At 50.7% G+C, this 27,920-nt stretch overlaps 2 protein-coding genes across 3 annotated transcripts; both read left to right on the top strand.

The window, feature by feature from the left end:
* The first annotated feature begins 558 nt into the window (after positions 1-558).
* Positions 559-20,858, top strand: COPG1 (coatomer protein complex subunit gamma 1). 2 transcript variants are annotated; one of them, XM_027640342.1, is made up of 24 exons: positions 559-601; positions 4,555-4,607; positions 5,381-5,461; positions 5,562-5,633; positions 6,446-6,525; positions 7,346-7,421; positions 7,578-7,670; positions 7,997-8,083; positions 8,211-8,368; positions 8,972-9,105; positions 9,857-9,924; positions 10,663-10,851; positions 11,309-11,404; positions 12,784-13,027; positions 13,402-13,477; positions 13,809-13,912; positions 14,090-14,215; positions 14,602-14,670; positions 15,039-15,181; positions 16,236-16,407; positions 17,387-17,484; positions 18,844-18,982; positions 19,897-19,995; positions 20,572-20,858. In XM_027640342.1, the coding sequence occupies exons 1-24, from the start codon at positions 574-576 to the stop codon at positions 20,700-20,702; spliced, it is 2,616 nt and encodes an 871-aa protein (XP_027496143.1). In that variant the 5' UTR covers positions 559-573; the 3' UTR covers positions 20,703-20,858. The 2 variants fall into 2 exon arrangements, with proteins under 2 accessions (XP_027496143.1, XP_027496142.1); XM_027640341.1 differs by lacking the exon at positions 559-601 and adding an exon at positions 1,478-1,661.
* Positions 20,859-21,083: 225 nt separating this feature from the next.
* Positions 21,084-26,532, top strand: HMCES (5-hydroxymethylcytosine binding, ES cell specific). Its single transcript, XM_027640343.1, has 7 exons — positions 21,084-21,281; positions 23,084-23,227; positions 23,563-23,685; positions 24,145-24,305; positions 24,777-24,969; positions 25,374-25,606; positions 25,698-26,532. Exons 1-6 carry the CDS (start codon positions 21,099-21,101, stop codon positions 25,578-25,580), a joined length of 1,011 nt encoding a protein of 336 aa, XP_027496144.1. The 5' UTR covers positions 21,084-21,098; the 3' UTR covers positions 25,581-25,606; positions 25,698-26,532.
* Positions 26,533-27,920: the final 1,388 nt, after the last annotated feature.

The raw sequence follows: 27,920 nt of genomic DNA on the forward strand, positions 1-27,920 counted from the left end.
GCCTCAGGAACCACGGGGATTTCTGTGCCTGGCTTTGCTCCCTGCTCATCCACCACTGGGATGTCTCCAAAGGGGCTGCATCCAGCCAGGCATCTTTTCCTGTGTGCTGCTTCTCCCTGGGCGACTGCAGCAGACCAAACCCTCCACAAAGCTCGGCTGAGCCTTGGAGCTGGAGTTGGTGAGCATGCACAATAAAATGCAGCATCAAATGCAACTTTTTTTGGTTTATACTGGTTCTGCACCCCTTTACACCCCTATTTCGTGTTCCCTTTCCCCAAAGGTTCAGCAAGGTCATGTTTTGGGCTGGGTCCAGCACAGGAACTCATTAAACTCCAAATGAGGGGGTGTCAGCAGCAGTGGGGCCAGCCCCCGGCCCAGGGAGCTCACAGCAGCTCTGTACTAGCGGGGACGTTGTGTTGTGCCACCAGAGCCGCTGTCTTCTGCACAGATGGGAGATAAGAGCAGCACAGAGCGCAGTGCGGCCGCCCCGTGCAAAGTACAGGGTGGTGCAGGCAAGGCAGAGGCCGGGGGACACCCGTGGGAGGCCCGCTGGAGCTGGTGGGGGACACGGCCATGCTCTTCGAGGAATACCTGGTGCAGGGTGAGTGAGCCCTTTGGCCTTGGAGCGGGCACTGGCTTTGGAAAGGGGGCCCAAGCAACTCAGGTGACCCCACGTTCCATGGGAGGGACATATTTCGGTAGCTGGTGAAGGGACGTGCCAGCAGACGGTGGATTGGGGTGAGGTGGTGAGGTGGCCAACAGGTCCTTTGTCGTCCCTGCCCGTCGCGGGGCTCAGGGGATGATTGGGGAGCGCTGGCCCCTGGGGACACCCCACTGCAGCAGGTGGGTGCTCCGGGGCTTGGTCTGGGGTTTGTGGGTACAGGGTACAGGATGCCGGTAGCAGTGGGGACGGGGGCCCAGGAGACGCTTCCAGAGGCGGTGCCTCCCAGCAGGATGCTCCAGGGCAGGCAGCCCGGGTGACAACTGCCCATCCCGAGAAGGGGGTTCCCCTCTACCATCCCCAGTTGCCGCCTGGGGTGCTGAGCCCCTGCCAGGATCTCCTTTCCATGTCTTGCCCTAGCGCCCCATCTCCCCTCCCCAATCCCAATGTGACCCCACGCTCCAGCCCCCTCTGCCCCCAGTGTCCCTTCCCCTGCCCAGTGTCCCGCTCCGCCCTTCCCCTGCCCAGTGTCTCCCCAAGAATCCCGGTGGGCCCCTCCCCAGTCCCAGTTTTTCCTCTGGTACCAGTGCCCCCTACCCCAGGCCCAGTCCCCCAGTGTGCCCCCCCTAACCCCACTCCCAGTGCCCCCAGTATTCCCAGCACAACTCCAGAGCCAGGGTCGATCCCCGCCCCCGCCTCTCCGCCAATCACACCGCGTTCTTGCCGCTCGGTCCCGCCTCCCCCCTGTCAATCAAGCCACAGCGCCCCGCCCCTCCTGCGCTCCGCCGCGAGCCACGTCGGGGGGGGCGGGTTCGCGCGTGCGCAGTGCGGCCGCCGCCGTGACAGTGACAGGCTGGCAGGAAGGGGCGGTGCCGGGACCGGGATATCCCGGGATATCGGGATTGGGACCGGGACTGGGGCTGCCACTGCTACGGGGCGGGAGGGCCGCAGCGAGGCAGCACCATGCTGAAGAAGTTCGACAAGAAGGACGAAGAGTCGGGTGAGGGGAGGCGGGGGCCGCTGTGAGGAGGGAGAGCCCTCCGTGGGTACGGGGTGGGGCTGTGAGGGAGGGACCCCTCCTGTGGGTATGGGGGGAACTGTGAGGGGAGAGACCCCCCTGTGGCTGCGGAGGGGATCAGTGAGGGGGGACCCCTGCTGTGGGTGCGAGGGGGGCTGTGAGGGGGGACCCCTCCTGTGAGTAGCGGGGGGAGCTGTGCGGGGAGACCCCCAGGAGAGCTTGGCAGCGGGAGCTGGTGCGCACGGAGCGCAGTGGGAAACGCCGTGGAAGCACCATGGAAGCACCATGGGAGCACTCTGCTCTGCTGCCGTCTCCTCACAGCTGCAGCCAGGGGCTAAACCGGTTGCATTGGCACAACACGCCGAGGTTACCTGGCCACATCACCAGATGCAGGGTCTGAGACTAAACAGTGAGCATATTAGCTCTGTTCACAGTCGCCTAGCTCTCAAACCAGGTGCTAAAGCCAGGCAGAATCCTATTCGTAATTTCTGGCACTTTTTCTGAAACACATGGTCTGCTCTTCCAACGCAATCACTGCGACTTTCAGTGGATCAGGAAAAGCTGAGAGCACCAAAGGAACATGAAGTGATAGCTTGACCTTTCGGAACTTTAGGCTGAGTAGTAAGCAAAACTCTGATATTTTCTGTGGTGTGTAATTCAGATGGAACTGATGCTTCATAAGACAGTGTTTACTTTCATGGTTGTGCTTTGTGGTATCTTTTTTATCTTCCTATGAAGCTTTCTGTGCAGACTGCTCTGCATAACAAATCAGCCTGTCCTGCAGCAAATTGATTCAGTGTAAATCTTGGTGATGGTTCTGCGTGACTGCTTGCTTTTTATTTTAATGTGCATTAAATGCTTTGCCCTTGTTTCCCTTGTCCAAAGCCTCCAGTGACGTCTTGATAAGCAGAGAATTTAGTGAGGCAGCTCTTGGAGGGGAATTGCTCTTTACTTTCCTTTTGGGAGATATTCTTTATTTACATCTGCCACACTCTTCAAGGTACTGAGGTTACCTATGGCCAAGGCTGGCAGGAGATGCACTTCCTTGTATTATGATGATGAGTCTTGTTGGCTTTGTTCATGCCAGGAGCTCACAGAACCCTCCATTATTCTTTCTGCCACTGCTGCTTGTGGCTTCACAGCAGTTTTTCTTTGCTGTTGCATTTACTCCTCATCCTGTTGCTTCTGTCTAGAATGAAGATTCTTAGCATTTACTGTGCCTGCCTTTCTCCTGTGGACTGTGTCTATGTCCAAAATGTATATCCTGAGTGCTTGATGTTCTCAGTATTAGGTGGAATGCATCATCCCTGAATTTACAGGCCTTGAATTCTCATTCTCTCCATCTAAAGGCTAACAGGACAGTCTTTGTTGAGATGAGCGTATTGACTTAATTGCTTCTGTGTCTTTGCTTTCCATGGATAGTTTAGCTAGCTTTGGATCGGCTGCTTCTGCTCAGAAATGCCCTTTGACATGTTATTTTGGGCATAAAATTGTTCTGAGATCCTTGCTTCGCCAGCGACTGTCTCTCTACAAATTAAAACAAATTGCTGCTAGTCGTCCAATATTAGAAGCTTCCTGAACACACAGCCTCTGCCCTCCCTGCATCTTTCTCCTTCTCTCTGGAAGAATACTTTGGCACCAGGTGCTGTGAGGACTGAGGCCTCACGTACGATGTATTTCAAGATCCTTAGTGCTGTGAAAGATGAAGAGCTGATGCTGTGGCTGATTGTTCATGGCTGATTTAGGGACTGTGGACTCTGGGAATACTGTGCTGCTTGGCAGGTTTTTTGGAACACATTCACATGCTCATACTGGAACTGGTTCATACTCACACTAGAGGTGGTTTTGCTCTTTTCCCTTGTTTTCTTCTCTCCTCAACCCCACATAAAGTCCGTGCTTTGTTCAGCCACCTGCTGCCTTGCAAACTTCTCCCGAGCCAGAGGAGGGCAGTTTATCAAGCGGGAAGGAGCTGGAGTGCAGATGTGTTTGCTTTTGGGTGTAAGGCTGACTCTAGCCAGGGCTCCTGGCACCAGCCTAGGATGCCTCATGCCTGGGTCAGGTCGGATCTGGCCCTGGGAGATGTTCTCTTTGGCAGATCAGGCTTTGGAACAAGCACTGGCACAGCCATGAAAACGGCTGCGTTTTGTCCCAGGGCCAGGCTGAACATAGGTACTAATTAAAACCTGCTTATCAATAACTGGCAGCTTTTGAAAAGCTGCAGCTCACAAATGCTTGGGAGGCAAGCTAATCGAGGCCATGCAGAATGATGGTGCTTTCCCCTCTGATTATTTTGCCCTTAATTGGCGAGGGTTTTAATTATTTAGTATAATTTATTTTGTTAAGTGGAACAATGAAAGTTACTCTGTGTCCAGTGTATCTAGTCTGCTGTTTTGTTATCTTAATTAGTGATAGAGCCAAAAATACTTCACTGGTGGATTCCTGATTGGTTTATATGGGAGCCATAAAACACTCCTGACTCAACAGTCTGGCAAGCAATACCTCTTTTTGTCTAAGCTTTTGTTTCTAGGCCTGTCTTATTGATGCTCTAACTGTCAGCAAGCTCCCAGCCCAGGGGCTGGAAATAGGTCTTTGGGGATATAGTGGAGCACAGTTATTTTACAGCTAATCAGTCTACCTTGGCTCAAAGTCAGTTACTTCTGGAGGGGATGACAAGTTGAAGAATGTCCTGTCTGCTCTGACTTCCCTGACTACCATGAAGACATCTAATTAATATTACTTAAAGAGGGAGCTCTGGTGTTCATGAAAAAAAATCAACCCAAAATGCTCAGTCTGTTTTTAAAGTATGAGTGTGGTTAGAAAGTTGCTTCCCCATAGCACCATCCCTGGAGAGATTTTTACTCTCTTTATTTTGCAGGTGGGAGTTCCAACCCATTCCAGCACCTGGAGAAGAGTGCAGTCTTGCAAGAGGTAAATCCTTAGACAATCTCTTTGATGTACCCCCTTCTGGATCAAGTCTCTCCCTCTCTTGAGTAGGTCACTGGAGAACTTCAGCAAGGAAGTGGGGGTTTGTTATGGTCCTGCTAGCTCTGAAAGAATTGGGCAACAGTTCTTATTTTGTTATTGGACAGAGGAAGGGAGAAGGTTGAAATAGTCTCTGTAACAAATTAAAGACTGTGAACTATAAATGGTAATAAAAGGAATAAAATTATCTGGGAAAGCTCACCCTAAAACAGGAAGGATGGGAAATCGGCCTTGAACAGCCCAAATGTCTTCTGGATGACAAAGTTAGTGAGTGGGGTGTGAGTGATTATTGAATAATCTATGAATTCCCTCTGAAAAAATGCCTTTCTGTTCAAGAGCAGGTGAATGTCTCTATCCCCAGACCCTGTTGTTTGAGTGTTCTCTGTTTGCTCAGTGTTGGCACATGACCTCCTGTTTGGCTGTCAGAAGAGTGGTGTTTCAGCTAGCACACAATCCAGACTTGTGTGGGTGAAAGTGTCAGGAGGATTTAGCCTTTAAACCTTCATTGCACTTGGATTTGCAATCCTAGACTGCACAACCTGCTGTTTAAAAGGGTTCCATGTTTAACAGGAATTAAGGGGAAACCTGATCCAAAGTCACTGAGGATCTTGCCATACCTCACTCACAGTGTGTTGTTTGTATCAGTGTCCCAGACCAGACAGGACAGTGTTTACTACGGGGTGTTGGTGGCAGCATCCTTGTCTGTGCTTTGTTTCCAGGCTCGAGTGTTTAATGAGACACCCATAAACCCACGAAAATGTGCTCATATCCTCACCAAGATCCTGTATCTCATAAACCAGGTAAGAGAGAGAAAATGTACAGCTATACAGATATGTGCATCAGGCCTAAAGCTGGTTGTGATAGCTGGGATTAACTTCCTTCCTTCCAAACATCTTCTAGGGGGAGCACCTTGGTGTCACAGAAGCTACCGAATCCTTCTTTGCTATGACGAAGCTGTTTCAGTCCAATGATGTAAGTCTGCTTGTTGTTTTCTGTATTTGCCTGGTGGGACAAGTTGTCCCTCGAGATGTGCATTTTTATACATAGCTTTTCCGTCCTGGCTGGAGGTACCTGATCTGAGTGGGAAGAGTAGGGTGAAAGTTTAGAAACAGTGATCAGCTTCCTTGCCCTTCCCAGACCTTGTAGCAGCTTAACTGAAACAGGCTCTGCTCTTGAGACAGAGATTCCTACCTCTGAATTGATGTTTAACTCTTGAGTTTGTACTAGGCACAGATAAAACGTGTGATCAGCTGGAATTTTCTGTGCTTTGTGCCCAGCATTAAAAGATCCTGCTTCCTGCTGATAGTCAATGATTGCATGTCCTGGAGGAGGCCAGGAATTAGTGCCTACCCACAGCAGTAGTACTGTCACTAGTTGTCCCCCAAACCACAAGGCATTAAAATCATGAGACCAGTGTAGAAATCCCCAGACTCAGGAATATAAGTCGCTTGCTTTCTTGCTTTTGAAGTTACACGGTGCTTTCAGCTAATGGTTTCAAGCTTTTCTCCTTGTTCATGTGAATGACAAGTGGAAAATGAAACTGTAGATCCAGCTAAGTGGTATCTCTACGGCTTCACCCTAAGACTGAGGGATTTAGAAGAGGAAGAGGTGTTTTGTTAATCAATATGGGTTTTGTACATCTTTTACACTTGGGGAATGGGGCTCTCTGAAGGTATCAGGTTCGTGTGATCTTCGCAATAAAATTATGCAAGCAGAGAAAACTGAGATCCCTTCCTATCTGGGATCATCTCAGCTGATGTCTTTCTTTCCTCTTTCCCTGTCAGCCAACTCTCCGCAGGATGTGTTACCTGACTATCAAAGAGATGTCTTCAATTGCAGAAGATGTGATCATTGTTACCAGCAGGTCAGTCACTTCACTTCTCTTACTGTTATATTGACATGCCCTCCAGCAATGTCTGTCCAACCTCTTGGAGATGACTGTAGTCCCTAAGCAGAGTGTGCTTATATAGGGAATGACCTTGGTGAGGAAAAACTTTTCCTTTATAAAAGATCATTAAAATACAGACACGGGACTCATAGTGATATATGTGACATGTGCTGTGTCCCCATATCCTATGCCCATGGGTGTTTGGATTGTCTCTTTTGATTACATGATACGGCAGCACTGCTGTTTTTTCCCTTTTTGCAAAAGGCTGTTTCATTAACTCCTGTCTGAATGCCTTGAAGCTTTTTGAAGAATTCTGGCATAAATCCCAAGGCTTTCAACAGGTAGACAAGGATTTACTGCTCCTGTAGCAGCACAGAGTGCAACTTCACCAGGGAACAAAATTCCCTCTGTGATTCATTCTTGCATTGCTGATCATCCCACTGAAATGCCCTGTGGGGAATCAGGAGCCTGAGGGTACATCGATTGTCTCACACTGACCAGGACCCTGGGGAAAGGGCAGGAATGAGCAGGAAAGCAAATGCCTCAAGGGGGGGGTATGTGTGTGTGTGCTCCAGCCTCACTTGGTGAACAGGAGCCTGTGCAGCTGCTGATGGGCTTGGAACTGGGTACTGATCTCCTCCTGCCTGCCCACCCTGGTGGGACTTGCCCAAGGCCTGCAGTTGCCTGCATGGCATTCAGCTGTGATGCTGGCTGCCTGCTGCTCTGTGTGCACTGTGTGTGCACCTGAGAGCTGCTGGCTCAGGAGTGCAGTATTGAGAGCTTCCTGTTTTCCCAGCTTAACCAAAGACATGACTGGGAAGGATGACAATTACCGAGGCCCCGCTGTGAGAGCGCTCTGTCAGATCACTGATGTAAGTGCTGCTTTTCCCTTGGGGCAGCCCTAAGCCCTTCACCTTTTCCTACTTCACCCCATCCCACCTTCCACTCTGCTCTTCATGCCTTTGCATCTCCCCTTTCACACTCCTAACAGCTTTTCCATATCAGCTCTTGTTTCCCTCTCCCTGCAGAGTACCATGTTGCAGGCCATTGAGCGCTACATGAAGCAGGCAATTGTTGACAAAGTGCCAAGTGTATCCAGCTCCGCTCTGGTGTCTTCCTTGGTAGGTACTCCCTGCAGCACAGGCCTGAGGCTCTGTCAAGCTGGGAAGTCATCTGTGGTGGGACTGGACACCTTGAGAGTTTCAGGGTTTCCTGTTTGCTATTCCTGTCTTTGTGAACTGAGGGAGTGATGCTGACTTTGAGAGAGATCACGGACCTCTTGAGGCCTCGGCCATCATGTCCAGGTCTCTGTGTGCTGATGCCTTGCTCTTCTATAAGTTGCTGCTGCCAGCACCCTCATGGGGAAGGCTCATTGTTTCTTAATATGAGCTGCAATTCCCAAAGCTTCCTTATCTCATGGGTTGTCCATGGCTTCATCTCCCTCCAGCACTTGCTGAAGACCAGTTACGATGTGGTAAAACGCTGGGTGAACGAGGCTCAGGAGGCAGCTTCCAGTGACAATATCATGGTGCAGGTAGGAAACACAGGGAATAGCCAGCAGTAGCTAGCTGGGAGTGGAGCAAGCTGCTAGAGCTCAGCCAGCCACTTCTGGGCAACAGAGGGGACAGAAAGGGTTTGTTATGTTCTCTTTCCCTGCACAGTACCACGCTCTGGGCTTGCTCTACCATGTGCGGAAGAACGACCGCCTGGCAGTCAACAAGATGCTCAGCAAGTTCACGCGCCACGGCCTCAAGTCCCCATTTGCCTACTGCTTGATGATCCGAATAGCCACAAAGCTGCTGGAGGAGGAGGCTGGCAGGTGGGGGTGCTCCTTTGCCCTGCTGGAAGAATTTCCTCAGGTCCTGCTTCCATCTCCTCTTGCAGGCTCCCTTGCCATTTCATTATTTCTGTCTTTGAAGAGCAGCATGCAGGTTCTACCCTCTTACTGTTGGGTCAAAAAGCAGAGAAAATATAGGATGCTTTCATTGCTTTGAGGTGGCTTCTGTGAGTCTTGTCTGTGTGCTAGCACATTGAACGCCTTCTTGTTTTTCTAGACTGTTTTGCTCAGCTGTTCTTTATGGAGACATTCCTTAATTTTCTCTTCTGTAATTACTTGTTGACCATGTATCCAGTGTGGCTTCCTGGATAAGAGTTGTGGTGTGTACAGTCAGTTCTCAGCGTGTGAAGGTTAAGGGAGATTCCCTTTAGTGAGGTAGAGGATGTCTTCTCAGAAGGCAGCCTGACTTTCAAGCAAACTGAAAGTACAGTATAATGACCACTGCAAAATCTGAGGACAGAGGGGGTTTATGGCTGCTTTTACCTTTCTACAGGTTATGGTACCTGCCCATTTCTGCTGCTGAATTCTTCATTTCTGTTAGTACCTTTGCTCTAATTCATTCTGGTGGGTTTTTTTATCTCTTAGCCGCGATAGCCCCCTGTTTGATTTCATCGAGAGCTGCCTAAGGAACAAGCATGAGATGGTGGTGTATGAAGCTGCATCTGCCATTGTTAACCTGCCCAACTGCACTGCCAAGGAGCTAGCTCCAGCTGTCTCAGGTAAGTGTGGTGCTCCTGGCCATGGAATTATGGGCCTGTGGTAACCTACAAGGGGACACCTGCTGATTGCCCCAAGAAACAAGGACCTTGTGTAGTTTCAGGCTTGTAATGCTGCTGTACCCTTTGTTGCTTTATGCTGCTGCTGAGAGCCTGTGATGTCTGTGAATAGCTCTGCTCCTATATAAAGGTATTTGCTGGTGTGTTCAAGTGTAGGTTACTAGAGGGGTCTCTTTTTTTTTTTCTGTGAAACAGGGCTGAATTATAACTGATAAATGTCCCTGCTTTAGGCTGAGTGTAACTGTGCAAGAAGCCAAGGTGTTGGGGTCCTGCCTTATCAGCTCAGTCCATCCAAAGGTTCTCCTGAGCTGAGACTCTTGGCAGGGAGGGTGCCCTTCATGGGCCAGCCCTGGGAAAGGGGCAGGGTTTGCATGAAATGGAGAACAGCAGTTCAAATTGACTTAATAGGAAAGATGACAAAGTGATGAAATTGGCTTTCATGAGGAGTGAAGGACAGCAGCACCGTGGAAAAAAAAGGAGGTGGGTAAGAGCTAGTTGCCAGCAGGGATGTGTGGCAAAGGGGACAACAAGAAGGGAGGAAGGTGATAAATTCACAGTTGCTTCTTAAGCATGCTTCTAGTTACCATTTGCTTGCAGTTGTCTCTTTTCACTGAAGCTCTTCTCTAGGTATGAAATGCTTCTCAATAACAGAGTGCCTAAATGTCTGCCTTTGTTGCTTTTTCCCACCTTGCAGTTCTGCAGCTGTTCTGCAGCTCCCCAAAGGCAGCACTGAGATATGCAGCCGTCCGTACCCTCAACAAGGTAGGAGCCAGTCCCCTGGGAGCTCCCACAGTGCCTTGTGTAGGGAGGTGCAGACTTCAGAAGAAGAAGGGGCCAGATTGTGTGATGATTTTGTGTGAATAACCTCTACTCTGTGGCTACAGCCTTACATTTCATTGCTTTCTGAGTGGAATAAAACCTCAAAGAACGTTCTACAGAAGGAAGAAAAAACCAAACCAATAATTTTCACAGGTCTCTTAGAGTGTCATTGCTCTTGGTGTTACTGCTTTCACTTCTGAGCTTCCCATGGTGAAGAAGCTCCTTGTAAAACAGGGATCAAACCTTGATCCTGCTTCTTGCCTGCTCCATGGCAGTCTTTGCTTTTCCCTTCAGCTTACAAAGTCTGTAAAAGAAAAAGAGAATGTCAATGTCTGGTAACTGCTGTGCTTCCACCCACAGAGGTGTTTTGCCCAGCTAGTCTGGCTGAATTTTTGTTGGGAGTTCATAGCTTTCTTTTCTTTCTATATAGAGGAGAATGAGAGAGTTAAAAATAGTAAAAGATTGTTTATTTTACTACTGCTTCTCTTCTGGCAATGGGTGCAATTCTGCAGGAAATGAGAGCTTGTTACCTTAACTCCAGATTAGCTGTTTGTCTGAGATGCCCCTCGTGTACAGTCTATACCATTTATTTCTATAGGAAGGGAGTGAGTTTTGGTGGGTTTTGCCAGCTGGGCCTTTTGCATCTATTGAGTGATTTTCATTCTTCCTCCTCTGCTGTAGGTGGCCATGAAGCACCCATCTGCTGTGACTGCCTGTAATCTGGACCTGGAGAACCTTGTGACAGACTCCAACCGCAGCATTGCCACCCTGGCCATCACCACGCTACTGAAAACCGGCAGTGAGAGCAGCATTGACCGGCTCATGAAACAGATCTCCTCTTTCATGTCAGAAATTTCAGATGAGTTCAAGGTAAGGAACTGGGAGGAGGAGGGACACCAGGCTCCGGAGGAAACCCCATGGTCTTTGTCCATGTTTGTGTGTGTGCTCTGAAACCTGCATGGAACTGCTTCCAGCAGCTGGGCCATGGAATACTTGGAGGGAAGAGAAATAATTTGAAGCTATATGCCTTAGTTGTACAGCACCTAGCTCTAAAGTCACATGCTGTCTTCTGGGGAGATGCCTTTTGAGAATCAAATCTCTTCCTTCTTTCCAGTGGGTGTGGGGTTTTTTTGGGGGCTAACCTGTGCATAAAGATCAATCTCTTCCAGTTCCTAGGACTGTACCTCCTGGAACTTCATTTGTTGGATCAGTAAAGACAAAATCGTGGCTTCCAGGCCAGGGACCAGCACAAAGTTGACACAATTCAGATAGTTTTTCCTGCCTGGTGAAACAGAATTGTTTTTTACTCCCCACCCTCTTCCCCCAGGTGGTGGTGGTGCAGGCCATCAACGCGCTGTGCCAGAAGTACCCTCGCAAACACGCCGTCCTCATGAACTTTCTCTTCACTATGCTTCGGGAAGAGGTAAGTTTGCAGGATAACCATGTGTTCCTTGTTTGTGTGCGTGAACCGTGGCCCTTGTGCAAGTCAAGCTTTTGCTGATAATGCTGTGCAGTAAGAGCCTCTCTCTAAGAGGTTTGCAGCCTAACTGCAGACATGCCCAGCTGTGCACAACAGTTATAAGCATATTGACAGGCATATTTTTAGTGTGGTTTTCATTCTTTGATTTTTTTTTTTTTCCTGGGGGTTTATTAACTCTCAAAGCAAATGCAGGCAACAGCAGATCTGTTGGCAGTCCATGTGTGTTTCACATTTGAACCAGCTTTCTTTTATACTTTGACAGCAAATTCCAAGAAGTTTTGTCTTGTACACAAAGATTCGGTAACAACCTATTTATTGATGACATGGGACCACTTTTGTTCTGGTGTCTGTGCTGTGGCAGTGAAGGGATCACGAGTACCTATAACCATTCTCTGCATTCAGTCAGACATAAATTGCAGAAAGACAGCTTTACAGAGGTTTGCTGAGGCCGTTTCTAAATGAGCAAACATGCCTGCAACACAGCTGGCACCGCTGCTTGCTCTGACATCACTTTCTGCCTATTACAGCCTCTCTATTGGGAACAAACCAGAGCATCTCATTTTGCTCCTGTGAAAAATGGACCATTCTCCTTTCCCAGATTTTCTGTGGGTGGATGGTATAGTTTTGAATGTGGTTTTGTACTTCAAACCGTTCTGTTTTAAAGCTTTTTTTAATCCAAAGTAGCTCCGGAAAGATCCAAATGGCCGGCACTGTGCATGTAATTGGCAAAAGATGGCGTGTGGTTTAATCCCCTGGTGTGTATTGAGGACACCAGTAAATAATGTCTGAAGATAGCCAAGCATTACTGGCATGTCAGGTTATGGGCTGTACCTGGGGAGGTATTGATTGTCATCCCACACTAATGGGGCTATGTGCTGCATCCTGCTGTGGCAGATATGATCCTTCATATATTTCTCTTGTGATTCATCCTCCGATGTCTGGTGCTAAAGGGGAGAGGATTGGGTTTTTTCTCCTCCCATATGGCTGTTTTTAAGCACTAATTCTAGCATCAGAGGATTTTGAAGGAGATATAAACTCTTCAGGCAGATGGATTCTTTTGCCCTCTTTAGGGCTTGGGTTTTTTTTCTCTTCACTGCAGCCATTCTGAAGGGCTGTGGCAAGAGAGCCTGAATGATGGCTGGCCCTCTGGGTGTAAAGAGGGTCAGAAGTGGGGGCAACATTACTGCCCTTCTCCTTTAAAACACAGATTAAAAGAACTGAGTGTGAGTGACCTTTTCAAAGGAAGTTTTTTCCTGTCTGGCTAGCTCAGTCTCTAAAATACTTTGAGATTTCCAGCTGAGCAGTTCCCTTTTGCTCCTTAGGGTGGCTTTGAATACAAGAGGGCCATCGTGGACTGCATCATCAGCATCATTGAGGAGAACTCGGAGAGCAAAGAGACAGGCCTGTCTCACCTCTGTGAATTCATCGAGGACTGCGAGTTCACTGTGTTGGCCACACGAATCCTCCACCTCTTGGGGCAGGAAGGGCCCAAAACCAACAACCCCTCCAAATACATTCGTTTCATCTACAACAGGGTTGTTCTGGAGCATGAAGAAGTCCGGGCAGGTAAGGGACAGACCTGCAAAACTGTCTGCCTTATGACAGATCTTCAAGGAACTATAGTGTAGGAGCACCTCTGCTTTTGAGGGTTGTGGTTTGCTCTAGGCCTAAGCAGATCTTTTTACACAGCAAAGATCCTGCACTAGTATTGGTGGAAGAGGTGGCCTGCAGCTGAGAAGTGGGAAGGGATATGCACTGGCTCTGAAACTAGACAGAGTTTTGCAGGCACTCTGCTGTAATACCTCTGCCTCTTTCTAGTCACAGTAATGCTTTACTAATGTAGCATCTCTGATATGGCATTTGATCAAGGCCAAGAAATGGAGGAAACTTCATCTGTTTTTTTTGCTTTCTAATTCTGTTTCCATGACTTGTGCTAACAGGTGCTGTAAGTGCCCTGGCCAAGTTTGGAGCCCAGAACGAGGAGATGTTACCCAGTATCCTGGTTTTACTGAAAAGGTCAGTTGTACCTCAGAGTTTCTCAACATCCTAGGTGAAAAACACTGTTTGCATGAGGTCTTGTTAGCATCCCCATGCATGTCTAGTCTCTTCTGGCTGTGGATCTGAGAAGGTACAGTCTGTTCCTGGGATCCTGTGATGGGATCACCACTGCATTCAGCACCACATAGTGGACAGAAGCCACGTGTGGCAGATTATTGCTTTTCTAGTACAATTACTAGTAGATTGCTGGTTCCCTCCTGTGGCATGTTCTTTTTGGCCCTGTGAAGTGGCTTAATCACCTGGATTTATTCACATGGACTCTGAAGAAATTTTTCCACTTTCCTCTCAGGTGTGTGATGGATGACGACAACGAAGTGAGAGACAGAGCCACCTTCTACCTGAACGTTCTGGAGCAGAAGCAGAAAGCCCTCAATGCTGGTTACATCCTGAATGGTACTGCAGGAAGGCCTAAAAACAGTCTAAAGGCCTAAAAAGGCTTTAGGCCTTTAGGAAGGCCTAAAAAAGCTTTAGGCCTTTAGGAAGGCCTAAAAAAGTCTGCACCTCTTTCCTGGTTTAACAAGAGTTAAATGCATTACTGTGGTTTCACTGCCCTGTCCCTTCCATCTGCAGGTTTGACGGTTTCCATCCCTGGCCTGGAGAGGGCTCTGCATCAGTACACCCTGGAGCCCTCTGAGAAGCCCTTTGACTTGAAATCTGTTCCTTTGGCAACAGCTCCTATCATCGAGCAAAGAGCAGGTGAGGAACAGTCCCCTGGATGCTAGTGATTCCCTGCATTGAGCTTGCTGGGGATTGCTGAGCTCCATCCTATTTGAATTTTGTGGGATTACATCTTCTGTAAAGACTAAGACCAGCAAATCTGGCTGCTCCCACATTAGTGTTTCAGTTTAGTCCAGCTGCTAATAATAGTAGTAGCTGGCAATCCTCACTGTAGCTGCTGCAGTTCTAAAGGTGTTTAGGAAACCAAATACAGGGGTCTAGCCTATATCAAAATGAGAAATGAGCTTCCTTCCTTTCCTTAGTCAAATCGTTCTCCAGACATTGATCTGTTTTTATTTACTTCTTACTCTTCACCTTCAAATTTTTTGGGTTTGTTTTTGTATGTTTGGTTCTTTCTTTTGCAGAAAATGCCCCTGTTGCTGTAGTGAAACAGCCAGAGAAGGTGGCAGCAACACGGCAAGAAATATTCCAAGGTAAACTGATGCAAGGCTTCTTCTGTGTCTGTGTGTGAGAACTCTGCAGCCACCTCTTGCTGAGCCTGCCATAGCCCCTCTGGCTTTCTCTCTTCTTCTTGCAGGGAGTGACACAGACTCCCGTCTTAAGATCAGCTGTTCACTCCTGAGGGGTGGGGGTGCCTGCAGTCCTGTTCATTCTACCTTGCAGTAGATGTGGGCAAAGTATGACTCTGCCTTTAATTTTAGAAGTCCCTAGGGAATGTTTATGGGTATTTGATGGATAGTTCCTTGCTATAGCAGCTTCTGGCAGCTGAAACAAGGGGTTTGAATCTGCTAACACCTTCCTGTGGGTTGAGGAAGGCAATGATTTGTGTCCTCTATTTCAGAGCAACTGGGGGCCATCCCAGAGTTTCGGGGACTGGGCCCACTGTTCAAGTCTTCCCCAGAGCCTGTCGCCCTGACAGAGCTGGAGACAGAGTATGTGGTTCGTTGCACCAAGCACACATTCGTCAACCACATGGTGTTCCAGGTGGGTAGCTATGGGGTGTGGTACTGAAAACTATTGGAAAAGAAGCTCCTAACTGGCTAAAAGCTCCACTGGGAAGAAATATCTCAGGGATATCTTTGTTCAAAGCAGGACACTGCAATGACGAGTCCTTAGTTTCTTATCCATGGCAGCAGAGCCCCAGAGAAAAAGTAATAATTCGAGGGGGGGGTGTGGCTGAACAATGCTTACAGGTACAATCAAAACAAATCCAACAAGCACTAGATGGGGCTGTTCTCACTGAGCAGTTGGCAATGGGCGCTGTGTTCTTCCCTCAGAGTCCCCAAGCACGTGGTTTGGGCATCAGAGCAAAGCTTGCTCCATCTGAGAAGCTGAAAAGGGTACCCAAGAAAGGGACACGGGGCGGGGGGGGAGAGCTCTTCATCCTCTGCTTTTTGTTTTAGCCTGTGTAGCACACGTGCTGTTTTCTGTACATCTTGGCCTTGGCTGTACATGTGAGGTGTTAGGATTGATGTGTCAGCATCTTTTCCTGGGCCTCAGGGAGTCTGTGAACGGCCGTGTTTTGTCCTTTGCCAGCTCCTTCCTCAAAAGCTCAGAACTGCTTACACAGCCCTCACAGGAGTTGATCTTTGTTTCTGTTGTCCATCCACCAGATGCAATTGTATGAGGTTAAAAGACATGGCACTGCAGCTGGAACAAAGACTAATCAGAAAGTTCAGACTCGCTGAAAACATGAAGCTTGCTGAAACTTGCTCAAGCTGTCCCTAATTTGAGCCATGCAAAGGATCATCTTCCCACCTGCTGTGGGGCACTGTGTCCCTGTAGCATCGGGTGGGATGATGTAGGCAACACAGTACTTGCATTTCCATAGAGCAAAGAGTTAACCCAGGAATGACCACCCAGGGCATTGGAGGAAAAAGGACTCCCCTTCAGGGTTTTGGTTTCTCCTGTAAATTCTCTGTGATTGCCCAGCTGATAGCGAGGAGCACGGTGGCTCCCACTCTGCCTAAGCTGAGCCTGCTATCAGATGAGTAGTGAACAGCTTCAAGCTGTTGCTGCCTTCCTCTTCCCTGTTTAGTTTGACTGCACAAACACCCTGAACGATCAGATCCTGGAGAATGTCACAGTGCAGATGGAGCCTACAGAGGGGTATGAGGTCATTGGCTATGTACCTGCCAAAACCCTGGTGTACAACCAGCCAGGAACCTGCTACACGCTGGTGGCACTGTCTGAAGAGGATCCGACAGCAGGTAAACAGTTTGCACTCTGTTTTTTCCTGTATTGTTCATCCCCACACATTCTACCATGCATCCTAGCCAGATATTTATAGCCTGTGTGTGGGTGCAGCCCTGAGTGATGCTGAGCATGACTTGTCTTTGCTTTTTGGGGGCTGTCAGGCCTCCCTTCTCCTCTCCTGGTTCCCTTGCACTGTAGCACTGTCGAGTCAGGCTATGAGAGCTGGCAGATGAGCATTCAGCTCTCTGCTGAGTTGTCTCCCATGCACTCTGGCATGTTTTTCGGTCTGTCTTTATGTTTGATGAGTGGAGGCTGGAACTTATAAAGTGCTCTGAGTCCCCAGATGCTCTGAGGAGCAAAGGGGTATTTCAGACAAACCACTAGAATTTCAGGGATGCCTGTTTGAACTGAACATCCCCCCATTTGCCACTGTCCAGAACATGAACCAGGCCATACCTGTGCTTTGGTCTCCCTGCTTTGTGCTCTGGCACTGCTCACCTGTGTGTGTTGCTGCTGTTCACTCAGCAGTACCCAGTTCCTAGGAATGAGTCATCGCTTCCTCTCCCATCCCAGCTGAGTGCTGTTAATCAGCTGCAGCATTGCAGTGCAAGGTGGTTTCATTTCAGAGGCGCATGAACCCATCCCTAGATGCGGATCCTGCCTCTTCACAATATGCTGGTGGGACATGTGTAGTTAGTATTCCCAAAACAACATGAGGTTCATCACTAATAGCACTTGATCTGGGGATTATCGTCTCGTAGAACCATCATGAGCCTGTCCTTATCACTGTATGCTAGCCTTAATACACAAATAAATACCTTGTGCATGAGAGACACAAACTGTTGGAGAGCCCTTTCTAGGTCACTGGCTAAGCCTGTGCTGCTGACAGTGACAGGGAGAACCTGGCTGCCCCAAACCTGCCAGCCCCTTCTGCTGCAGAGTTGTGGGGATGTGGTGGCAACTGTGGTTTTGCCTTTGTCTTCCTGCCTCCAGTGGCCTGTACCTTCAGCTGCATGATGAAGTTCACTGTCAAGGACTGTGACCCAAACACGGGGGAGACAGACGATGAGGGTTACGAGGATGAGTATGTGGTAAGGAGCTGGGCATGTACCTGGTCATGGAAACTGCTGTCATTTTGAGGGGGTTTGTGATCTGAACTTGGATCCCTGCAAGCAGTGATGTGACCACTGACACTGATGTGGGCAGCATCACGTGAGGAGAGAGTTCTTGCTGTCTCTGGTATCTGTCCAAGGATGCAGATGGGGGTTTGCAGAGCTTGCCTTGTCTCATTTGGAGTATTCTCCTATTGTTCTCCAGATGGACACCTGACTGCAGGATATGTAGTTTTGGGGGGCCACAGTGCATCCCCCAGGTTTGGCTGGCTGTGCCCTATGGACTGCAGCAATAGCACACTCAGGGTTGTGGAGACAGAGGGCTATTGGGCATCTTTTATTCTCCATGAATTGCTCCCATGGTGGCACAGTTAACTGTCTAGAGGCTTGCCTGGTACAGGAAAGTTGCCATCCTTGTTCTTGTTCTGGGGAACGTGGGGCTTTCCCTCCCCAGCAGTGAGATTGCTGCAAGCACCAATGCTGCAGAAGCATCTCTCTTCCTCAAAGAGGAAGGGATGTTGTACACAGCCTCAGCTTGCCCTGTTAGCTCCAGAGGCTGTTTTCTATGCATTGCCTGTCACTGCTGTGAATCTGATTAGAGGCACTGCTGTGCAGTGAATCACTGTCTTCCCAGCAGGAGTGGGGAGGGTTTTTCTCAATGGAATGTGCAAGGTTAACCCCTCTCTCAGCTTCCCACCACTCACCAAGTCACCAAGTGATATTTAAACAAACTCTTCCATGTGTTTCAACTGGAATCGGGAGGAGATTCTTTCCTGCAGTGATTGCTGAAATGAGTGCAGGCTGGTGTGCAGCCAGCTCTGGCACTGCCTGCCCTTCAGTTTGCACTCTGGAGGGACAAGCCCAGTTCTGCCTTGCACAGGTGTAGTCACAGCAGCAGCTCAGCTACCCCAGTGCCAGTATTAGGTGATAGCACATGTCTGACAGTGTCTCACTCTACCAACCTACAAAACCATAAGCCAGAAAAGCAAAACACAATCTTATGTGCATTTCAGGGGAAAATGCTGTATCTGTGTGAGCACAAGCAGCTGTTTCTAAGCTTTTGGGTTTCCTTCTGTTTTGGCTGCTTTGATCTCTGTCAGGCCAGGGGCTGTGCTCAGAGGGGGAACCTGGTTTGTAAGCCCTGGAAAGAGCATCACCAGGGCCTTTCTCAGGCATAGCAGTTGCTCAAACAAGCAGTGTTTGCTCAAGCAAACCAGAAGTGGAAGTGGAGGCAGTCTCCTGCCCTCATCTGATCTCAGGGAATACAGTCTAAGGTTCACTCTGCGGAGAACAGGGTCAAGAACAACCATGTTTCACTTGAACCTCTTCTACCACCAGCTTGAAGACCTGGAGGTAACAGTGGCTGATCACATCCAGCGAGTTCTGAAGCCAAACTTTGGAGCAGCCTGGGATGAAGTGGGTGACGAGTTTGAAAAGGAAGAGACCTTTACTTTATCTGCTATTAAAACCCTTGAAGGTAAGGAAGGGGGTGTCTGAGCACAGCAGAGCTCATCCCTCCAGCAGCAGAGTCTGGAGGCCCAATCTGGCTCACTTTAGAGCTCTCACAAAAAGGGTAATGGGGCAAAACCCTTCATAAGCTTTTCACCAGAGCTGTTTAATGTGGAGCTACAGTTACTGCGATAACAAATTAGCTCAGGTTTCAAAAAAACAAATGGGTGTTCTGGGCCCAGTGGAAACCAGGATTGTGGGAGGCAAGAGAATATCTTGGTTTGTTTTCACACTTTACCCTCCCAAGCAGACAGACCATAGTTCAGCTGTGGGCTCCCACCGTTCTTGAGGCCAGTAAGAAAAAATGCAAAAAGCAGAAGATGAGGTTGGTGGGCAGGCTGGTGGTGTAAGCCCTCTTGTCTTTCATCATGTATTAAAGAGTCCTATTTTTACTGAGAAGCCTGTGAAAACTCAGTGCTTTTGATGCCTTAGCAGGGTGTCCTTGTCCTGTAACCATCTCTGTGCTCCCTTGCACAGCCCCTTGGGGTTTGAAATACCCTCCTTGAGGCCTTTTCACATTCCTCCTGAAGACCTGTGACTCCTGCAAGATATTTCCTTCCTTCTGCATCTCTCTCCAGAGAGGTGAACAGGCTGTCAGAGCTGTGCAGTAAGTGCAGCCAGCTGCAGTCTCCTACTGCCCTTGTTTGACTCATTCACCCTCTTCTTTCTGTTGCACCTCAAGTCTCTCATGGCAGTGGGTTTTTTGTGTGTTGCCTTTGCCTCCCTGGTGGCCTCTAAAACTACCCTTCTGACCAATGCTGTGTGTCCCTCAAGACAATGAACATGAACCCTAAGATATTGGAAAGGCTTGAGTCACCTTTAGGTGCCCCTGTTAAGATATACCTGTGACATGGAACCCCTTTTATTTATTTTTTCTAACAGAGGCAGTTAGCAATATCGTGAAGTTCCTGGGAATGCAGCCCTGTGAGCGGTCGGATAAAGTGCCAGATAACAAGAACTCTCACACACTGTACCTGGCAGGTGAGCTGTGGAGTGAGGTCTCTGCATGAGAAGCAGCTCTTTGGGAGGTCACACAGAGCTGCCTGTTGAAAATTGGGGCAGGAGTTTCTAATGGAACCCACTGCATTTGAAGTTGGATTTGGAGGCTTCTGCCTGCCATGGTTTCTGTCTCTGCAGTGTAGAGTAGCTGGTGTTGGGATCAGGGAGGGTGTTGTGGTGGGGAGATGTTGGATCAGCCCCAGGCTGAGCTGGGTGGAATTTACTGTCTTTGTGATATGTGACATCCTGGTTTGGAACTAGTCTGGGGCAGGAAATAGAGCAGCCTTGCCCAGCAAAACAGATCAGTACTGGAGCTCTTGGATGAGTGTCTGGATCTCTTCTCACCTGAAGTTTATTTTACACTTTGCTTTCATGGGTTTTACAGTAGCAGGAGTCCCAGATATATTATAATGAATGGGAATAATGCTGCTGGAGGGTCTCTCCTGGCCCAGTGCTGGGATTTGACAGGCAACCTGTGGGAAACCTGCCCGTGCCAAGCAGTAGTGTTCATTTTTATCCTGCAGCGCGCTCACCCCTTCCTTCCCCTCTCCTTTCCAGGTGTGTTCCGGGGTGGCCATGACCTCCTGGTGCGGTCTCGTCTGGTCCTGACCGACACGGTGACGATGCAGGTCACGGCCCGCTGCGGGGAGGAGCTGCCCGTGGATGTGATCATGGCCTCCGTCGGATAAACCCCCCTCTCTAGGACTGCCCTGACTCCGAGCCCCCGCGGGCAACGCTTCTTTCTCTGGCAGCAGAATAGGAATCGCGGTCACTAAAGCAGCTTTTGTGTTCTCTGCAGTACAGCTGTACTTGGGTCTCTGTCTATAAAACCACCATGTTTTTAAGCTCTGCCTACGCCGCGCTTTGTCCCCCGCACCGCAGCGTTTCGCGGCGGGCGGCCCTGACCACCGCTCCGTGTCCTCCTCCCGGTGTCGTTCCAATAAAACCGTATTGTGGCTCTTCCTGGCTGTGTCGGGGGCGGGACCGGCGTTTCCGCGGCGCGGACCGGCCCTGCCCCCGGCGCGGCCCCTCCCCGCGGGCGGCCCGGAGCGGAGCGCGGTGCCCGGGCCCGCAGAGCCGGCGGGATGTGCGGGCGCACCGCCTGCTCCCTGGCCGCCGACAACCTCCGCCGGGCCTGCGCCTACCGCGACCGCCGGGGCCGCCGCCGCCAGCCCGACTGGGTGCGGGGGGAGCGGTACCAGCCCTCCTACAACAAGGGCCCGCAGTCCAGCGGCCCCGTGCTGCTCTCCCGCCGCCACCTCCACCAGGTACCTCCTCCCGGCTCGGCGGGGCGCCCCTGGGGCGAGGGGCGGGTGATGGGCATCCTGCGGCTCAAAGCGGAGCGGTGGGGAAGGGACCGTGCTGGGTCCCGGGGAGAGGGTGTAGGAACCGGTCAGAGCGGCCGCGGCTTGTTTGGTTTCGCTTTGCTCGCTGTACGTGGCAGGTATTGCATTTTCTAATTGAAAACAATGTCTCATTATTTACGTGTTCCGAAGGAGGGGGGGGAATCGGTACCGTGCTTCCAGCATATTGTTTATGTTTTCTGCAGAAATGTGTATATGAGTGCTTAGCCGTAGTAGAGGTTTGTGGGGTTTTTTCCCAAATGCCTATATCTGCTGATTTTAATCGGCTTTCCTGAGGCTTTTTTGTTTGCATTTCATAACACTGCTGCGTGTGTCCAGGTCACACTGATGGTAGTGGAGAGTAGAAAAAAAAAAAGAAGAAATCTCACCTTCAGAGCTGTACAGAAGCTGCACACCTGTGGTGACCGTTATCCCAGCTAATTTAAGCCTCACCCGACCTCCCCCAGACAACCTGGGCAGCCTGTACGGCTCTTTGAGCAGCTCATTTGGTTCCACATAAGAGGGTGCCCAGCCAACTGCTGCTCTTTGGCGTTCACTGGGGTGAAACAGGGTGTGCTAAATTGAAACACCCTGCTCTGAACCCCCTCTGCTCTCCCTCCCCAGCTGGGGAGGCAGCAGAAGGGGCTGCTGCACTTTGCAGCTGTTACCAGCACAGGGGATGGGGTGGGACACGTCGGTGGGACCGCTCTCAAGTGCCACCAGGCATCCTTCATACCCTCCTTTCCTGCCTTGTGGGTCCCATATCCCCCAGAGAGCAGGCAATAAGCTGATGGAGCAGAGGAGTATGGGGCTGGAAACATGATACAGGACACAGGCAGACACCCACCTGATTGTCCATCGCTGTTCAAGTTGTTGGGATGCTGGTGCGGTGTAGGGTGTTCCTTTTTGCCGCTCCTGTTCTGAAGGAGGCTCTGCAAGACTTCACAAAACTGGGCACATACACATCCCTGCATGCACACACCTGTGGCAGGTGTACATGTATGTGTATGTGCTGCAGTCCCATGGGAGCACACGGCCCTGGGGCCCCGCTCGCCCCAGCAGGCACTGCCTGGGCTGGCACGTGTGGGCAGAAAGCGAGAGTGAGCTGGGGGAGAACTGAAAACCACAAGCCGTTTCCATTGTCCTAAGGCAGGTAATATGCAAAACATGAGTGAAAGTGCACCAGGTCGGCAGAAATCACGTTATTAAAATGAAGGTGAAGCTTTTACCCTGTTGGGGACGCCCACTGTCACCAGGGGCGTTTTGAGGATTGTGACACCAGCCTGACATGGCTGTTTACTCAAGAGCTGGGGAGTTCATGTATCCAGCCACTTCCACTGAAAAGAACCTGTGTTAATTCTTTCAGAGAGTTGTCATGTGAGCTTCAGTGAGACAGAGTTATTTATTCCTGCAAAATATTCTTGTGCTTTCTGCTGAGTATTAATTCTTACAGGAAAGTTGTTAAAGGTATGCAGAGGGTTATAATCAGTGGCTGTTTCTGCACAGCTTGTGAGTGGCATCCCTGCAGGAGAACCGAGGCAGAGTTAGTGCTGGAGGGGTGGTGAGCCCCAGCTCAGCTCTCAGCAGAGATACTGGCTGGTTCTCCCTTGCAGGGGGAGAAGCTGCTTCAACAGGACCTCCCACAGCCCCTCTCTCAAGCTGTGGGGATGCTCATGGTCCCTGTGATGTGGCTCTGACCTGAGGTGTTTCTCTGTCTCGTTCAAAAGGATGCTGACTCCTCGGAGCGGGTCCTCATGGACATGCGCTGGGGCCTGGTGCCCTCCTGGTTCAAAAATGACGACCCCTCCAAACTGCAGTTCAACACCTCCAACTGCCGCAGTGACACCATGCTGAAAAAGACCTCCTACAAGGTGAGCTGCTGCTTTTGCGTCCCGCTTGAAGAGATCTTGTAGTCGACAGAACCAGGGCTGAAGCACCTCCCTGGGGCGTACTGGTCACCACTTGCCTGCTGTACAGGGGAGCGAGTCCCTGTACTGTGGAACTGGTGGATTTCATTAAAATAGAGCTGAAAGGGTATTTGCTGGTGAAGCTCATCTTAGCACTAGTGGCATTTGTGCACCCCACGGGGCAGTTTAGGAAAGCCCTGAGAGGGAGCAAGTGGGCTGGGTGGTCCCAGGAGCCCTGTCCTCCCTTACAGGCTGCCTGAGGCTGCTGCTCACTGCTCGCTTGTGCTTTCTCTCCCTAGGGTGCTCTCCTCAAGGGCAAGCGCTGCGTGGTCCTGGCTGATGGCTTCTACGAGTGGCAGCAGCAGCAGAGTGGGGGGAAGCAGCCGTATTTCATTTACTTCCCACAGACCAAGGACGCCGTGGTATGGAGTCCCTCGCTGTGTCTTAACACTTGTGCCCCTACTCCCTCCAGCTCCCTGGCGAAAAGCCCCTTTCCCTCCAGCTATGCACATCTCTGGGAGCCTCTTTCCCAATAGGGCTGTGTTTAGCAGTGGGCTGGGCACTCTGACATCCCTCTGTGGCTGGCGGTCCCCGGGCTGTGAAAGGTGATGCGGCGTCCCCGCCGTCACGCTCGCTGCTCCCCACGTGCTGGGTATTTGCATGGGTGGGCAATGTGGCTCCCAGGGGACTGGGCTGGGAGTTTCACTACCTCTTTCCTTCAGCTGAGCTGGTGGCTGGGATGTTCAGAAGGGGAGGAGAGTGGTGGCTTCCCTGCGGGAAAAAGGCTCCTGGAAAGCCCTCAGATTAGTTTTTGGAAAATCTGTGCTGCTTTGGTTGCCCATGGGCCAGCACTGACCGGGGTGATGGGGCCTCTTCTGTAGGATGAGGGGACGGAGGGAGATGAGGAGTGGAAAGGATGGAGGTTGCTCACCATGGCTGGAATTTTTGACTGCTGGGAGCCACCGTCGGGAGGGGAAATGCTGTACACTTACACCATCATCACTGTGGATGCCTCCAAGGACGTGAGCTTCATCCATCACAGGTAACTGAGAGCAGGCAAAGGGGCTGCAGGGTGGAGGGGGGCGGGAGAGAAGAGCTACACCTTTGGACACCAGCCTGGCAGCACGCAGGCAGAGAGCCCTGCCTCCTCTTCCTGCCCTCAGAGAAAAACACTACAACATTACCGGCTTGTTTCGGGTCACCAGCTCATGCCCTTTCCATAAATCACCATCTTTGTGCCCTGTGGGAGGCAGTTGGAGTTGGATCACTCTCTGGAGTTGGATCACTTTCTGCCTGACCAGGGTCTGGCAGTCAACCTCTCTGCCTCTTCCAGCAGAGCAGCCACCTTGGTGAAGCAAATGTGTGCTCTGCCTTGCAGAAGAGCATCCTGCTGCTTCAGTTTTCCCCATTTCCCCCCAGACTGCCAGCTCCTTGCTCGCTACAAGTCTGGCTTTTGCCACCACGCACTGCTGTGTCGGTGCTGAGCTTTAGCTCCAACTGTCTTATGCCCTAGGATGCCAGCCATCCTGGACGGGGATGAAGCCATCAGGAAATGGCTGGACTTTGCTGAAGTGCCAACTCAAGAAGCTGTTAAACTCATCCAGCCCACAGAGAACATTGTTTTCCACCCAGTGTCCACCTTTGTCAACAGCATCCGCAATAACACCCCCGAGTGTGTTGCACCCATCGAGCTGGGGGCCAAGAAGGTGGGTGCTGGTGGGGGCTTGGCAGGGGGGATCTCGGTCATGGTGGTGTCCCTGGGCTGGGACAGAGCTGCCAGGCTGCAGGATGGGTGGCAGCAGGCAGCAACTGCAGGGCATGCCCGTGCTTGATGCTGGAGAGCAGTGCCCTGGACAGATTCCCTTCCCTCTGCTTCCAGAAATAAACTGTCACCCCGTGCCAGGATTTCTCTGCCAAATGAGGCAAATTCCATGTGAAACGGGTCTTGGAACAAGCCTGTTCCCCAGCAGCCTGGGGAGCCCCCCACAGATGTGCCTTGTTGCAGGCAGGGCCGTTGCTCAGCTTCCACATCCTGCTCTGGACCAGCTCTCGCAGTGCCCTGCTCTTACCATGCTTCTGACCTCTCCCACACTGCCTTTTGTCTCTCCAGGAGGTCAAAGCCACCCCAAGCAACAAAGTGTTGCTGGGCTGGTTAAAAAACTCGCAGGAAGGCTCTCCCCAGAAGAAAGAAAACGATTTGCCCAAGTGGAAGAGTCAGTTCATCCACAGCCCTTCGCCCAAGAAAACCAGCGCAGATATCCTGCAGCAGTGGCTGGGGAAGCAGGGAGAGCCAGCTGCGAAGAAGCGCAAGGCCTAGGCACCAGCTGGGATGGTTGTCCATCCTTTTAACTCCTGATTTTCCTAAGTGGAGTGAGTCACGTTTTTTTGGAAGGCTTTGCAGACTGGTGTTGAGATTGTCCAAGCCTCTCAGGTGTTGATCCGCTGCTCTAGGTTGTTGTCTCTGTTCTTTGTGTTTTGTTAAAAGTTGGCATTCGTCTTTAAAGATTTTGTCTTTGTCTTGTGCTGACGGGAGTGAATATAACCTCCTGGCTTCCCTCCCTGCCAGTCACTCGTGCCAAACACAGATAAAGCCCTGAGAAGCATCTCAGTCTGCCAGGGAGGAATAGCTTCTGCCTCCTGTCAGTGTTCATAGTTCAGGTCTCCTTCTGTTTGCTTTTCTCTTCCCTTTTTTTGGTATTAAACCGATACCTCTTTTCCACTTAATTCCACACTGATTCTGTACAAATTCCTTTCCAATACTCTCTCCCTCAAAAGATGGCTGCAGTAGAGAGAAACAAGATGTAAATATTATAAGGAAACTCCAGGCTGGGAAGATCTGCCAGAGCCATCCCGCTCTGCACCAGCATTGCCACGTACATCCATGGCTCCTAAACAGGGAGATATTTAGGCAGTGCCTGGGAGGAATTGCACTTTGCTTGGCTTTCCCTACGGGCAGCGGGGTGGAACAGTGTGTCTCAGTCACGTTGTTTGTACAGTCATTTTGTTAATGGGATTTGAAGACTTAGAGAGGATTTCCTTGATCTGTGGAGGGATGCACTCTGCCTTGTTCATAAAGGTCATTCATTAAAGCCCAGATAACCAAAGTGCCATTACAGAGCAGCATAGGGCTGTTGTTTTTGAGGTCAGGGATTTTGTAAACACAGCCAGATGTTACAGACCAAAAGCCTTACACGGTGAAATCCTTGCTGGAAATCAGTACTTCCTTTGTATTGGAAACAATAAAATGGGCTTCACTGGCTGACTGTGCAGTGCCCTTGTCCATGTGCCTGTCTGTGTCCCCCCTTGCCCAGTGCTCCTCTTTCGCAGGCAGAGCTTGTACCTCCTCTCCATGTGCTGAGGGGAAGACCATCTACCCACTGCTGAGCTCTGATGGTACTGGCAGGACCACATTGCTGGAGCATTTCCATTTACCAGTGGAAGATACTCCCTGGGAATTTATTTTGAATCATCTGTTCCTAGGGAGCTGCAGGGGTGGCTGTAGGTGAGGCTTGTCCCTGGGGAGGGATAGCAGAGCCAGGGCAGGAGCCCTGGATGGATACCTGGGGAGACCTGAGCGCTCTTGGAGCGAAATCTGCCTCTGAATCCCTCGCGTGCTATGGAAGCAGCTGATCCCAGGTTTCCTGGCTTATGGGAAGCAGGGATGGATTAGGACTTCTAGCCAGAAAGCCTCTTGCTAGCTGGCTCCTCATCACTCCCACCATGACTTGAGGGAAGAGAATCACTGTATTAGCAGTTCCTGGCAGAATAAATAGGTTTTCAGGCTGTGGGCTGTCACTGGGGTACCTGTTGTTGCAGGAGGTTTCTCTCCCTGCCCAGCCATCACTTTTCCAAGATGAGCAGCTCAGCTGACCTAGCCTGGTCGGTGCTAACTGCGGATCAGGCTTTTCCAAAGGTCACTAGCTCATCTCAAATTCATTTCAGGTCTCCAGTTGCGGAGGGAGCGAAGATACTGAGCATGAGTTGGGGATGCTCAGCTTTCCCTGCTCTGGGGAACATAATCCTCCCCTTGGGGAGTCAGGGGCGATGCAAAGACACAGGGTACAGATTATTTCCCTCCAGGCTGTGAGCTCCAGCAGCAGCATCACCAAAAAAACCCTATGCTGAGTGTTTAATGAGGAGATGTTATTGCTGAACTACATCACCTTTAAACTGGAGCCTGGCTGCTTGCTCAACGCTGTTTGTAGCAACCTGGCGAGGAGTCAATCCACCCGGCGTGACCTGTCCCCAAAAACTGTTTGGGGAGCAACTTGCCCCTTTGATGCGTGATGACACAAGAGAGGGTAGTGCTTACTGCGGGCACCTCTTCCCATGGGGGGTTTCTTTCCCCCGGAACATCACCCCCCGCCCGCAGGCTTTGGCATCCTCCCGGGAGAGGCATCCCGCTGGCCGGGGCGGGGGCCATGAGTTCGGGCAAGGCAAGCGGGGCACCCGTGAGAAGCAGCGCTGCCGGGACACCCACGGGGGCTCTGGCCAAACCCGCTCTCCTCGGCTGCGGCGCAGCCACGAAAGCGCTCCGCGGGTTGGGGAGCGGGCCCGTCCGGAGCCGGGGCAGAGCCGCAGCGCTGCCCGCGCTGGGCGCCGGCACGGCCGGGGCGCCGCGAGCCCTATGCAAATCAGGGATCGGCGCGGGGACCAA

The sequence above is a fragment of the Corapipo altera genome, unplaced genomic scaffold (genome assembly GCF_003945725.1).
Source record: "Corapipo altera isolate COAL_440 unplaced genomic scaffold, ASM394572v1 55, whole genome shotgun sequence".
Lineage (NCBI taxonomy): Eukaryota > Metazoa > Chordata > Aves > Passeriformes > Pipridae > Corapipo > Corapipo altera.

Bases quoted from the DNA above. Each gene is read 5' to 3' on its own strand.
- COPG1 (XM_027640341.1), top strand. From the start codon at position 1,625: ATGCTGAAGAAGTTCGACAAGAAGGACGAAGAGTCGG. The intron at 9,925-10,662 runs GTAGGAGCCAGT...CCTCTGCTGTAG, and splicing joins CCGTCCGTACCCTCAACAAG to GTGGCCATGAAGCACCCATC. The intron at 19,996-20,571 runs GTGAGCTGTGGA...TCTCCTTTCCAG, and splicing joins TCACACACTGTACCTGGCAG to GTGTGTTCCGGGGTGGCCAT.
- HMCES (XM_027640343.1), top strand. From the start codon at position 21,099: ATGTGCGGGCGCACCGCCTGCTCCCTGGCCGCCGACAACCTCCGCCGG. The intron at 21,282-23,083 runs GTACCTCCTCCC...CTCGTTCAAAAG, and splicing joins CCCGCCGCCACCTCCACCAG to GATGCTGACTCCTCGGAGCG. The intron at 23,228-23,562 runs GTGAGCTGCTGC...TTCTCTCCCTAG, and splicing joins TGAAAAAGACCTCCTACAAG to GGTGCTCTCCTCAAGGGCAA.